Here is a 12,082-nt window from a genome sequence, read left to right on the forward strand (position 1 = left end):
CAAGGCGCGCGACATATCCAAGACGTCTCATCGATAACCTTAAGGATGTCTTGTCACGTCGTTATGTCTCAAAAGACGTTACAGTATATTTAATACACATTCTATGAAAGGCCGTCAGACAGTTCGTACTAGTTTGACAGCAGCTGCTGATAAATATGATCTCTTTAGAACTGACAGTCGGAGCCGATTTACAGATACTGTTGTGGACCTGATTAGTAGAGGTCAAATATATATAGGATTGTACAAGTTATATGTTCTTCCCTTTTTAGGTTTTTAATCCGGGTGGATGGATTTGGACGAGCATTTAACTTTATGGAACGTTGAAATATTGATCAAGGACAAATATGTGACACTGCTTACTGTGGTTGGGAAGTATCAGTAGTCAACATTGGTTGTGATGGGCAAATCAATCTAAGTAAAGGAAGAGCGCATAACATTTTGAAAGAGTTTGACTTGCACTAGAAAGACCCCCCTTTTAAAATTCTGGACAAACAAATGCATGAAATCGCATGGTAAACATAAGGAGTAGATTTGTTGAAGTGGACACTTGAGTCTCTAATCCGAACTCTGTCCTCTCTCGATCTGCCTATGCCTGACTAACCGCTGTGTTCTGTCCTTGGTAACGGCAGTGAGGAGTCAAGAGCGGCATCAGGCTCGGGGGGTTTCGCGGCCCCTCGCCATCTGTCGGCAAACTCCGCTAGCGAGCGCCACACCTCGGCCAGAGGTGCCACCTACAAGCTGTGTACTACAGCAGTAGAGTACGTGTTTAATGTGAAGGGAAAGACTATGCCTATAGAGTTTGGGGAGATGAGTTTGGCACGTACGAAGAAAGGGGTTCCATGCGTCAATAGGAACCCGCTGTTCCCAGACGATTTAACACCGGTGATACTGAACACCCGCGAGAATCAATCTCAATCGCCCTGTCCATATGCCCCATTCGACCCAAGTGACCCGGCAAAAATGAGCCTACCCCGCCTAGCCCTCGCGCGAGGAGGGCGATCCATACACGTTAGCCTCCCCGGAAGCAATCGAACCCTCTCAAATGAAGAAAACTGCCCATAAAACGGTAGAAATGGGAGGTCTGCTAACGTCCAATATGGAGGGAACTTTACTGCGCCGTATGGTGCGCTTTTCCCACTGTATATACTGTGTCCAAACTTGGCCCAACTGACCTCAGGATATTAGAAATGATTGGGGAGGGAAACAGGGGGTCATTTTGTCCACCATTTTGACACAGGGGTCATTTGTCACTGCGTCGCTTTGAAAAATGTATCATTTACTCTCTTTTCTATTGTGCAGATGTGTTGAAAATTGCTGGTTTTCTATCATTTGTATGTAGGGCACAGATGAGAGTTTAGAGAGGCTTAAAATACAACACAATGGGCTGTCATTATTTTCTATTGAGACAATTGGACGAATCGGCCTCGTCGCATTTACACGATTGTGCGCATTTGCGTAGACATCAGTGCAAACATTTTTCATTGTTATACTTTCTTGTGTGTAATGCTCTTCTAGATCTGTAGATAAACGAGAAAGGCCGTGAAAGATCCGTAAAGAGCCGTGAAAGGTGTCTCTTTATGCCTGGCATCCCTGACTTACCATTCACTAAGGTGACTTTGGTGCCGTTATAGATGTAAGTCTGCCGTGCAGTAATTCCCATCTCTCCACAGTACGGCACTTTTAACCTCAAGTTGCTTGTGTTTACACACGCTATCTACACTGTAGCTTCGTGCGGTAGAAACCGCGGCTTGGCGATAGGGATTCACACAAAGCACGACATTAACCTCTAACACCGCCTCTTGACACCGATAAATCACGTCACTTTTCCCTCAGCGGTGCCGTATACTCGTCTGTACGGTCCCCTTCCTCGTTGAGCGCGCGAAATTATCCCCCTGCACGCGACGGCACGTGCCGATTTGAGCGCGAACAATGCTCAAATCTCTTACGCCGCTACCGCATTGAGTTGTTCCTTTTTGTCCTTCCCTCAATAAACCTTATTACCTTTTAGAGGCTTGAAAAGAAGCCCTTGTCATGAAACAGTGGGTAACATAGTCAAGGGTATTGTCCAAAGCAATTACGGGCCATAGAAGGGGTTAGGATTCAATCTTCTCCAAGAGCCCCGGGGTCGGCGGACAAGCTGGCGGGCTGTGGAGAGGTCGTTGCACCTGTCACTGTGAGGGGGCACCTGTCACGTCACGTGACCCCTTGGCGCGCCACAGGAAGTTTGTCCTGTCGATGTCGTCTGACTGACAATATGGTGTGAACGAAAAAACGTTTTGGCTCAGTTTTGGTGATTTAGTCCGTCCATTTTGACCATCTGTACTACAAGCACTTAAGTCTTAAGGAAGGAGATTATGAAGACTGGAAGTAATGCCTAAATGGAAGAGATACAAGCTTGCACTTCGCCAAGAACAGCCTATCAAGATACAATCAGCTTTTCGACAACAGCTAGACCAGAAAAAGTTTATGAGAAAGATTGCGCGCTATTTGTAGCAATGTTATTTGGGAAAAAAGGCGATAAGTTTATGAGGCTATAACTGAAAACCAGGGAAGGCATTTCAGTCGCTCAGTAAGTTTTCTCGAAGGCTAATTTTCAGTCAGCACCTGGTATCTGACCGCCGTCGCCTAAACCTCGTGTCAAGAGTTTTCTCAAAATATCACGTAACGTTCCCCTAAATGAAAATTGACGCATAAAACGCATCTAAATGTCAAGAGAGATGTGGAGAGTACTTCTTGCGACAAGAGATACCTTTGATTGACAGGTGAAGCAGACTGTACAGTGCGAGAGAGCAGACGGCTACTCTCTTGAGGGAGGGGTGATTGGGGTTGCGCCGCAGCCGAACTGACAGTTGGAGCCGATTTGCATCCCCGTCAGACAACGGGAGTTGAAAAGTTTCAGAATACAAGAGTTGGGTCATATTCTTGAAGACAACACAACCTTTTTACAAAGTAAACATGGCGGCCATTACTCTGTATTCGTAGCAACATGAGTAAAAGAAATCTACATGATTTGTGTACATATATTTATTTTACTTTTCGTGAATTTGGGCTAAATCCTAGATACATCGTTCCAACGCATTGTAGTGTCAATGGTACTTTTTCGAAGTTTTAACATTTTTCCATTACTTATTTGCCATCTTTTTCTCTACCCGATAATCTGTTGTTAATATGTTAGATATTTATAGAATGAGAATCATGCCTCACGCTGTGCAAAGCCGTACAAAATCCCGTTGTCATCGATTCGGGCTTAGTATATCGATGTGCGCATTTCGAGTAACCGATAGGACATGAGTAAAAATAACCATGCACACTACCAATGTTGAATGGTCAATTCTGTCACACACAAACACACATAGAGACAAGATATCGGTACCTTCCTCAAACTTTCTGATTTGCGTTTCGGTGATTTTACCTTTTTAAAGCATTTTCAAGGGATTAATTTGACTTTAGGAGGAATTTCATATCGATCACCAACTGTAATACGAAATGTTGTTCACCACAATCTTTTTTATTCTATTTCCCCATTATCTCTTTTGATTCACAAGAACCAAAATAATTTGGCAACATGTACACGTAGATGAGATGTATGATATAGCTTATGGGATTCGGGTGAGAAAGTGCTAGTTATAGATCTCTTTAGATCGTATCTCAGTTAAGTGTTCCTTTCTTTAGAAAATGCCACACCATAAAACTTCCGGAAACAAAAGCTCACACGCCAACTTCTTGGTCCGATACCTTTGGTATTTCGCCACACTTTGAGTGATCCAGTGGCTGATCCTTCTAAATACCGGGTCGGGGAGAGCGGCATGACGATGTTCGGTAACAGTCCTCATTGCACCTGCTCGTCCGCACCCAAACGATCTGTTCATTTGGCAGATCAACACGCGCCCCCCTCCCCCAGGACTCGTCATTTGCCGGCCGATCGGGCCACATTACCGCGGCTGGACGCTGATGAGGCGGAGAAAAGCTGAACAGCAGGGGAAGGGAAGGAGGCACAATGGGGCCATCACTAATCGGTCCTTCGGAGCACACGCAAGTCACGCGCCAATTTCCGGATGCAAATTGTATATACACAAACAAGATAAAAAGTTGAACTAAAAAAAAAGAAGTTGGCTTTACAAAATGGCGACGAAGGTGTAAGTAATGAATTGGAGACAGCTATTTGAACGCCGATCGTTGATAATTTTTGGAAAGGGAGGATAACAGACGGACTTTGGCGGGAAAATCGATGGCGGACTGACCACCAGCTTTGAGATGAAATAGGGTCAAACGGGAAATCATACGCATCAACGGTGGTCATGAATTTCCGCTGACGGAAAATCATTCTCACCGACCCTGTGAAACAACCATGGCTTGTTTTTCGTGTACGTTTTTTTTGCTTGCCATACGTATACAGTTTTGAGAAGTATCGTTTGAATGCTATGCGTGTGGCGCGTGCAAGTAACTTCGTTAGCTCGTTAGCGTTCATAATTACCATTTTCTGTCGTTAAAGGTACACAGATTTGATAACTGCTTTTCGTGCCACGCCAATATCCCAGAAGAAAAGGAGATCTGGCTGCGAAAATCGGATTTAGGAGAGGCATTGCTCACTGTTTAGTCGGGAGCTGTCAATACTATGCACCCGGCGGCGCCGATTAACTCTTCACAAAAGTACGTGAACTATTTCCACACGCGCGCACACGTAACCTTTAAGCAAATTTCGTTACGAACATCCTGTGTCTGTAAGAGGCAATAAGAGTCACAATAGCTCAACTTGATATCGACAATTTTACAATTAGATTTGAGACAACAACGTGCACACATATAGCTAAATAGGACATCGACATCCTTGTGAATATATGTTGCTTCCGACAATATAGGATAAGTAAGAAATTGAAGATTCGATACAATGAGTTGAATTGTTTGTTTTTTAATTATCATTTTTGAATCCTAGGGTATCTCATAGTCTAGCCTATAGTATGCAATAATGTACAAAGGCAGCTTTGGGGCATCAAACACTGGGAGTTTTATTTTCACACAAGACAAAAGTTCTCCCGGACACAGAGATATCTATCTATACAAAGAGTATGTCAGTACAATACTATCCTAAAGCTCTTTTACACATTACATTAGTACGTACAACAGACGTTTCATCTACAAACAGTTCATTCATGAACACATACGATTTTTACTAAGATCATTATTGTCGCAAACAACTATGACAAAGAAAGAAGGCAATACAATGGATTGACTAACAGATATTAGGGTCGGGTGGGATTAGGGTGCAGAACAAATTGCGAAGCGTTGCTGCGTGCTTAGCATCTGAGAGCAAAGTGTCACTAACGACGGACGTTATCTATTTATAAGACAGAAGGAGATGATTCCTTCCCGTTGACTCATCTTTACAACCTACTGAGTCAGGACAGATTGGGGATGTTCCCTGCCGAGATCATCCGGCGTCCATCTGAAGTGGACACGCTAGTGTTCACGTGCGGCTTTCCGAGAAGCGGTGGTCTTCAAAACTCAAATGAATAATACATACATCCATTTACACGTTAATCTCTCGCTAAATCTGTCTGTACATTCTCCTGCTAGCCTACATGACCAAGTTTAGGCTCCGGCCAAGCCAATCTTCCCATCCTGCCAGTCTCCGGATACACCATCTTCCGCCTCACATCCTGTCACTCTACAATATGTTAATACACCAAGATAAGCGAACACACAACCGAAAACAATACCATTTTTCATTGAAGTAACAGCATTAGAAACAAGGAACAATGACTACTCAAACTGTTAAAACTAGTATAACCCACATGTGACGTCATTCGTCGACGTTTGCTGCATTTGAAGAAAAACATAATTAAGATTTTTTTTTCTACAGAAGAATTAATGAAACGGCACGGTCGGAACATACCACTAGACTTCGTTAAATATAACTGATACTTATATAGACAGAATCAGTAAAGATGATTTACTTGGTACCATAGTAAAGCGGGAAACAAAGCTTTTAAACCGCAAGGTAACAAAATGTGCACTGTTAGCAATCGACGCAAGGAGGCGCCTGGCATCAGTGTAGTGGCGCACGCACGTACATACGCTTACATGTTGGAAGAGCAAGGAGCTATAAGCTAACAAATAGAGAACGGACAATCGTCACTTAAAGGGGTTAATTCCTTTAATCTGAACGATGTGAACCGTCATTGATAAAGAGCGAAGAAGACGATCGGCATGCATTCCTGTCGTGATCATACTTTTATCCGTGCAGGAGTAGGGTCGTAGCGCCATCTGTCGAGAGCTACAATTATGCACAATTATAAAGCGAACGCGGCTTTGCCATAAAAATGATTGACATTTTTGCAAGATCAGTAAATAACCATGTTCAAAATAAGAATTTTCTAAAATAGCGAAAAATGGGGGATTGTTCTAAAAATATCTGTCCTGCTTAGATACACCGATTAAATTACGTGGTTTTCAGATCTTTGAAAGTAACCGCCGTAGCGGACGGGCCAAATGAAGAAAAAAAAAAACATAAATACAGAAACAGGCATCCTGTAATAGACCAAAATGCCGGGCTTTCTATTCTTGTACTTTTTTTATGTCCCGCGGCCTGGATTCACATCCTATCAAGTACTGTGGTTTATTTCAAATAAGGAAATAAATGAAATTGATGAAACCAAGGACCAAACAATCAATTGGGGTAGCCAAATGCAAGTTAGGATATATTAGTCACGTGTAACATCTGTATGTATCCTGTAAGCTGAAATTTCCTTACCACGGATGATAAACTTCGCCTCCTCTCTTACTGATGTTTACTAAGATGTGGGTGTACAGTTCTCTGTGTGATGTTGAAGTTACATTATAGCCAGCTGTGTGTAAACTTTTTAGTCCGTCTGTCATGGCCCTGGCTAGCCAATGTCTTAAGAGAATGTACCTTTGCGGATTCTCCTTCGTGTGGTTGTGAGGAAGCATCTTGTACCTGGCGACGTCTTTTTCCGGACGAGATATCTCCAACATGTGTCTTTTCAGTCGGAGGGACATGTCATCATCTTCCCCTCCCCACCCACAGAACAAGTTGGAGTAACCGTTCAGCAGTCGGTAGTGGGACTTAGTTATGGCCGATACTCCGCCAAACAGATCCGTGTAAGGCAAGTTATAGTCGAATTTGTCGATAGCCACTGACAAGTGCAATGGGGACTTACTACAAGTGTACAGATTTCTGTCGTCTTCTGGCAGGAGATCGACGTCGTGTAAGATGAAGCAGTCGTAAGTAGGGTCGTCTTTTAACGCTTCTGTGTACCCTACGTTGTAAAGCAGGCCCTTGCAGAACATGGGCTCGCCGCCATGTTGTTCTATGACGTAAATGACGTAATCAATCCCCTGGCGTTGGAGAAACGGGTGCATGTGGCGGAGGAATATATCCAGGTGTTCTTCTCTGTCTCTGAATGGCACCAAGATGGCGACTTTCTCCGAGGTGCTGGACAGATTTCTTCCAGGGGGACTCCATTTACCTCCGAATCCGACATTACCATCAGTTCTTACTGCTTTCTGTAACGTTTTTCTTTCAACTGACGTCTTCACCAAATTTAGGTACGCTGTCAAGCCGAGTGCGCAGGCGACTTGCAGTAAGATAAGCCGGCGCAATCTCATTTGCCGCATGTTTCCAGAATTGTCTTTTAGTCTAGTTCCCAGGGTAGTTATAGTGGTAATATGGCGATATGATTGATTGATTGATTGATTGACTGACTGACTGAAGCCTTCTAGATCATAGAGCTCGAGGGTTGGTCAGTTGACAACAGGCGATCGGTTCTCACTGTTGGAACAAGATTGGATAATCGGTCATTAAGTTACCTTTACAGTTAAATGCATTCAGAATAAGACGCAATGGCACAGTATACACAGCAACATATGTATGAGTATATATATATATATATATATACGTTGCATATAACGTATAGGTACCCGATATTGTGCTGTACAAATTGTAGCCCACTTTTGGTCATGCCCGCATGCCGAGGTGCATTACACGAAGTTATTGCCAAGTTGTCATTGGCAATAAAGAACAACAGAAGCACGATCTACATGCAGGTTCAGGTTTATACAAAAGAAAATCCAGCAACACAACAGAATAAAAACCTGCAAGCCGTAACACGTCACCAGCAAGCGTAACGTCAGCGTAACGGTCATTTACGTCGACGTCGATGAAGGTTAGACATCCAGGATATAAGATACGCCAAATAGCAGTTACTCAAGGAACTGGATATAGTTTTATAAACGGTCAGACGTTTCAGGTAGCATACACTATCTTTCGTCAGAGACACTGAATATAAGGTTTCCGTATTTCGTATGTATACGTAATTCGACACTGTATTTCTTATCCCTTTCAAAATTCCCATAAACGCTGATTTCTCTAAGATAATAGTCGAAGTCAAACATTCTTCTCTTATCTCAATTGCCCATGGTGATTCGAGATTTGAAGCCCTTACTTGTTTCTAACACAGTGGGCCCTCGCCCTTCTGCACATCTTTCCACGTCAATACGTTGGTGCCGTAATGTTCGGCGAGAAACAATCAAAATATAGGAGGCAACAAGATGAAATGTTCATCGCAAAAAAAGGATATGAACAAGAGATGCGTGTGATTCCTTGAAGTGACCGACGTCACTTTGTTTAAACCATACATGGAAGTGGCATTCTCCCATCGTAATCTCCAGCTATTTTAGCATGTCTTTTGTCCTAAAAAGTATAGAAACTGACATTAAAAACTGCACAGTTTTTCTTTACCTGTGTTGTTAGACGTCCTTATATGCCCTGTCTTGTTGCATGGCTGTGTCCTGGACGTTCCGTTGACAACATACCTAATATACCTCACTGACGTATCACATCCTGGTAGATTGACAGATTAACTTGCTGGTTCTTTCAAGCACTGATTGTAATCTTGTTATTTCCGAGAACAAGAGGGCAAAGGCCAATGAGATTGTGTTGTTTTTGTCTTTCGTTTATTTTTAACTTTTCTGTCTTATTTTTGACGTTTTTAAATCGAGAGTGCATTCCAAGCACGTAGGCAGGACATAAAGTGGTAATATTTATCAAATAACTCAGTGACACGAATGTGTTATGATATAGGTATATAGGTAACGTCAACAAGTTTACACATAAATATAGATTGACGTCTGTGAGTTTATTCATAAGTATACATATGTCACAGTAGAGATCACGATCCAGTAGAATCGTCGATTCTCCTGGGAGAGATCGCGATCGGAGCTGGTCCTAGGGCCAACTCCGATCGGGATCGGGATCCCTCCTAGGAGAATCGGCGATTCTACTAGTATAGATTGCGATCGGGTCTCTCCTAGGGCCAACTCCGATCCAAACTCAAATGATGCTAAGATATGGGAAACAGACTGCGCTCGGGATCTGTCCTAGTACAATCGGCGATTCTACTAGACTAAGTACAGATTGCGATCGGCCGTCGTGCGATCCGACCCGCGGTCGGGCTGGTACCTCGGGTGATACGGAATACACCGTGTTGTGTTCTATATTTAATCTATGTACAATACATATGTATACAGATACATAAACATACAACAGTGACGCAGGGAACGAACTCCACAGTGCCGCAATGCAGTTAATCATTAATCGACCGGTAGTGGCCCAGTGCGAAAGAGAAGCAGGTCTGATCTCGTCATTTTACAGTCTCTATTGGCATAGAATGTGCATCAGGCTCTGAGATAATCATCTATGCTCGAATAGAAGTATTATGATTTTTATCATCTCAAATAATACATCTTAGAAATATTTGACCTTGCTTTGCTTTTCAACCAAGCTTCTCGGGTAAATTCCGATTCTCTTTGATACAACATATCATTATCAATTCTGTGAACAATTCTTCCTCGAAATAGATGTTTCAAATCAAAGTTTCTTAGAAAACACACACATCGTCTTCTGGGTCATCAAGCTAAGGATATTCACTATATTATGACCAATTGATCAAACAGCTCATGGGTGTTACATGTACACTGGCAACGTTGCAATAACAACGATAACCTGTTTCATTAAAAGGTATATTCAATATTTTTGCTGTGCACCAAAGGGTGCAGAACTGTTGGGAAAAGTCAATGTTTTCTTTGCGAGTTTTTGTTTGTTAGTTCGTTGAGTTTTCTGTTTCGACCAGCTACTTTTTCTTCAACGTTTCATCGTCTGTAATCAAGTTTTAAATCGCTTCATCTGTATCCCAGAAACCTGTGTATGTTTAAAAAAGATTTACAGTCAAACCTAGTTTTATCAACCACCAAGGGGTTTAGGAAAATCGTTGGTGAGTGGCCGACAGTGGTTTCTTCAGAAAAATGGGTTGTAGTTGACCGGAAAAAAAGATTGCACAAAATACACCTTTGATATGTCTAAAGTTTGTAAACTCCGAAAAAATTATCATGTGAATGAATTTCCAAAAGTCAATGTTCAAGCCCCATGTTTGTCTAACAATCAAATGTCTTTGGGTAGATTGTCAGCTTTCAAAACATATTCAAACATTTCTTTTTGTCAAAATTCCCACTGCTTCAATTTGTATTTTGCACAACTTTGGTGTGCTTCACTGCATGAATTTTCCTTGCGGATGGAGCAATGGCCTAGCCTGACTAAAATCGCGCCCCTAGCGGCCGGCCCTACGATTGGCGGGGGTCATTAAGCCCAGCCAGCGAGAGCCACAGGCTAAGCAATGGCCATGATCGCTTTTGGTTGTTGATTGGGGGATGAATACTCTATAAGGACTGAAAAAAAGTGGTTGATGGTTGGGAAAGACAGTTGGTTGCTCAGCAGAGGTTTTTAATTAATACGTACAGTTGCACAGTGCTGTTCCAATGTGACTGAATGTGGTTCATTACACCAGGCCTAGGTGGCTGGCCAACCAGGTTTGACGGTATAAAAGCAAAATATCACTTACAACACACACAGCATAATTCCATATTCAAACAATAATTCTAAACGCTTGCAATTGATTATAACAACATGCAGATTCAAACAAGACAATAACATGGAATAATGAATATGACAATACAGGCTCATTTGACGATATTTCATTTGCGTTTGCCGTGTTGGATTACTTTTTAAGGCTGGGTGTACACAAATGTGCCATTGCCTAATCCAACTATCCGCTTGAAAGGGTATGGTGGATTAAAATTGTAATTCGTTAATGAAAAGCCTGTATAGATGTCAAAAATCGTCACAGCCAATATTTGGTACGGGTTAGGCCCGTTGTGTCCTTCACAAAGATGTCTCATCCTCGATAGAAACATTTTGTTTTTGCCTCGTAGTACACCGGTAGTAGCTACAGATATTTGTATTATTGTCGTACAATCCAGTCTAAGAGCAAAAGTTTACCACACATGTTTGCAGGACTGTTCGTACTTAGCATCTGCACATGATTCAAGTTTCACAAAGGCTTCTACTCAGTGATCAATTATTCAGTGTATACGCATTTTTAATTTCCGCAAATGAGGTATATTAAAAGTGCCCTCCTTTTGGTAAGTACCACGCACGGCATGACATGCTATTCTACACAGTTCAGACAGTCCTATTGTAGATATATCATCATCGGTCGACGGTGACATACGTAAGCTGATTTCTATTAGGGATCACCTGTACAAGAAGGCCAAACGCTCAGGTAGTACCCATGACATGGCTGAATACAAGACTATGAAAAACCAGGTTAACTACATATGTCGTAAGGCCAAGAAAGATCATGCCACAAAATCAATTATGGAAGGGACTGAAAGAGGCAAAGCAGGTCTATGGAAGGCTATCCGAAACCTGCTTCCAAGAACAACGGCTAACGCTATCACTTGTATTAAATATGATGGTCAGAATATCACCAACAGTAACAGAATAGCAGAATGTTTTAATGAATTCTTCCATAAAGTCGTGCATGACTTGTATCAGTCTATCCCAAGTACTGTTTCCCAGTTCTCTCCTTTACAGTTTGTTAACAAAGCTGTTAGCACGTTTGCCTTTACTCCTATCACGGACTCTTTTGTTGTGAACCAGTTATCCACGCTCAAAGTTGGAAAAGCCACTGGGATAGACAGTTTTGATAACAAGCTTTTAAAACTTGGA

At 42.3% G+C, this 12,082-nt stretch overlaps 1 protein-coding gene across 1 annotated transcript; it reads right to left on the minus strand.

Moving 5' to 3' along the window:
- Window positions 1-6,640: 6,640 nt before the first annotated feature.
- LOC118427314 (beta-1,4-galactosyltransferase 2-like) lies at window positions 6,641-7,763 on the minus strand. The gene has a single exon (XM_035837048.1). The coding sequence runs from the start codon at window positions 7,633-7,635 to the stop codon at window positions 6,748-6,750; it is 888 nt and encodes a 295-aa protein (XP_035692941.1). The 5' UTR covers window positions 7,636-7,763; the 3' UTR covers window positions 6,641-6,747.
- Window positions 7,764-12,082: the final 4,319 nt, after the last annotated feature.

This window comes from Branchiostoma floridae, chromosome 1 (genome assembly GCF_000003815.2).
Source record: "Branchiostoma floridae strain S238N-H82 chromosome 1, Bfl_VNyyK, whole genome shotgun sequence".
NCBI lineage: Eukaryota > Metazoa > Chordata > Leptocardii > Amphioxiformes > Branchiostomatidae > Branchiostoma > Branchiostoma floridae.

Excerpts from the sequence above, each read along its gene's own strand:
- LOC118427314 (XM_035837048.1), bottom strand. The coding sequence starts at position 7,635 with ATGCGGCAAATGAGATTGCGCCGGCTTATCTTACTGCAAGTCGCCTGC.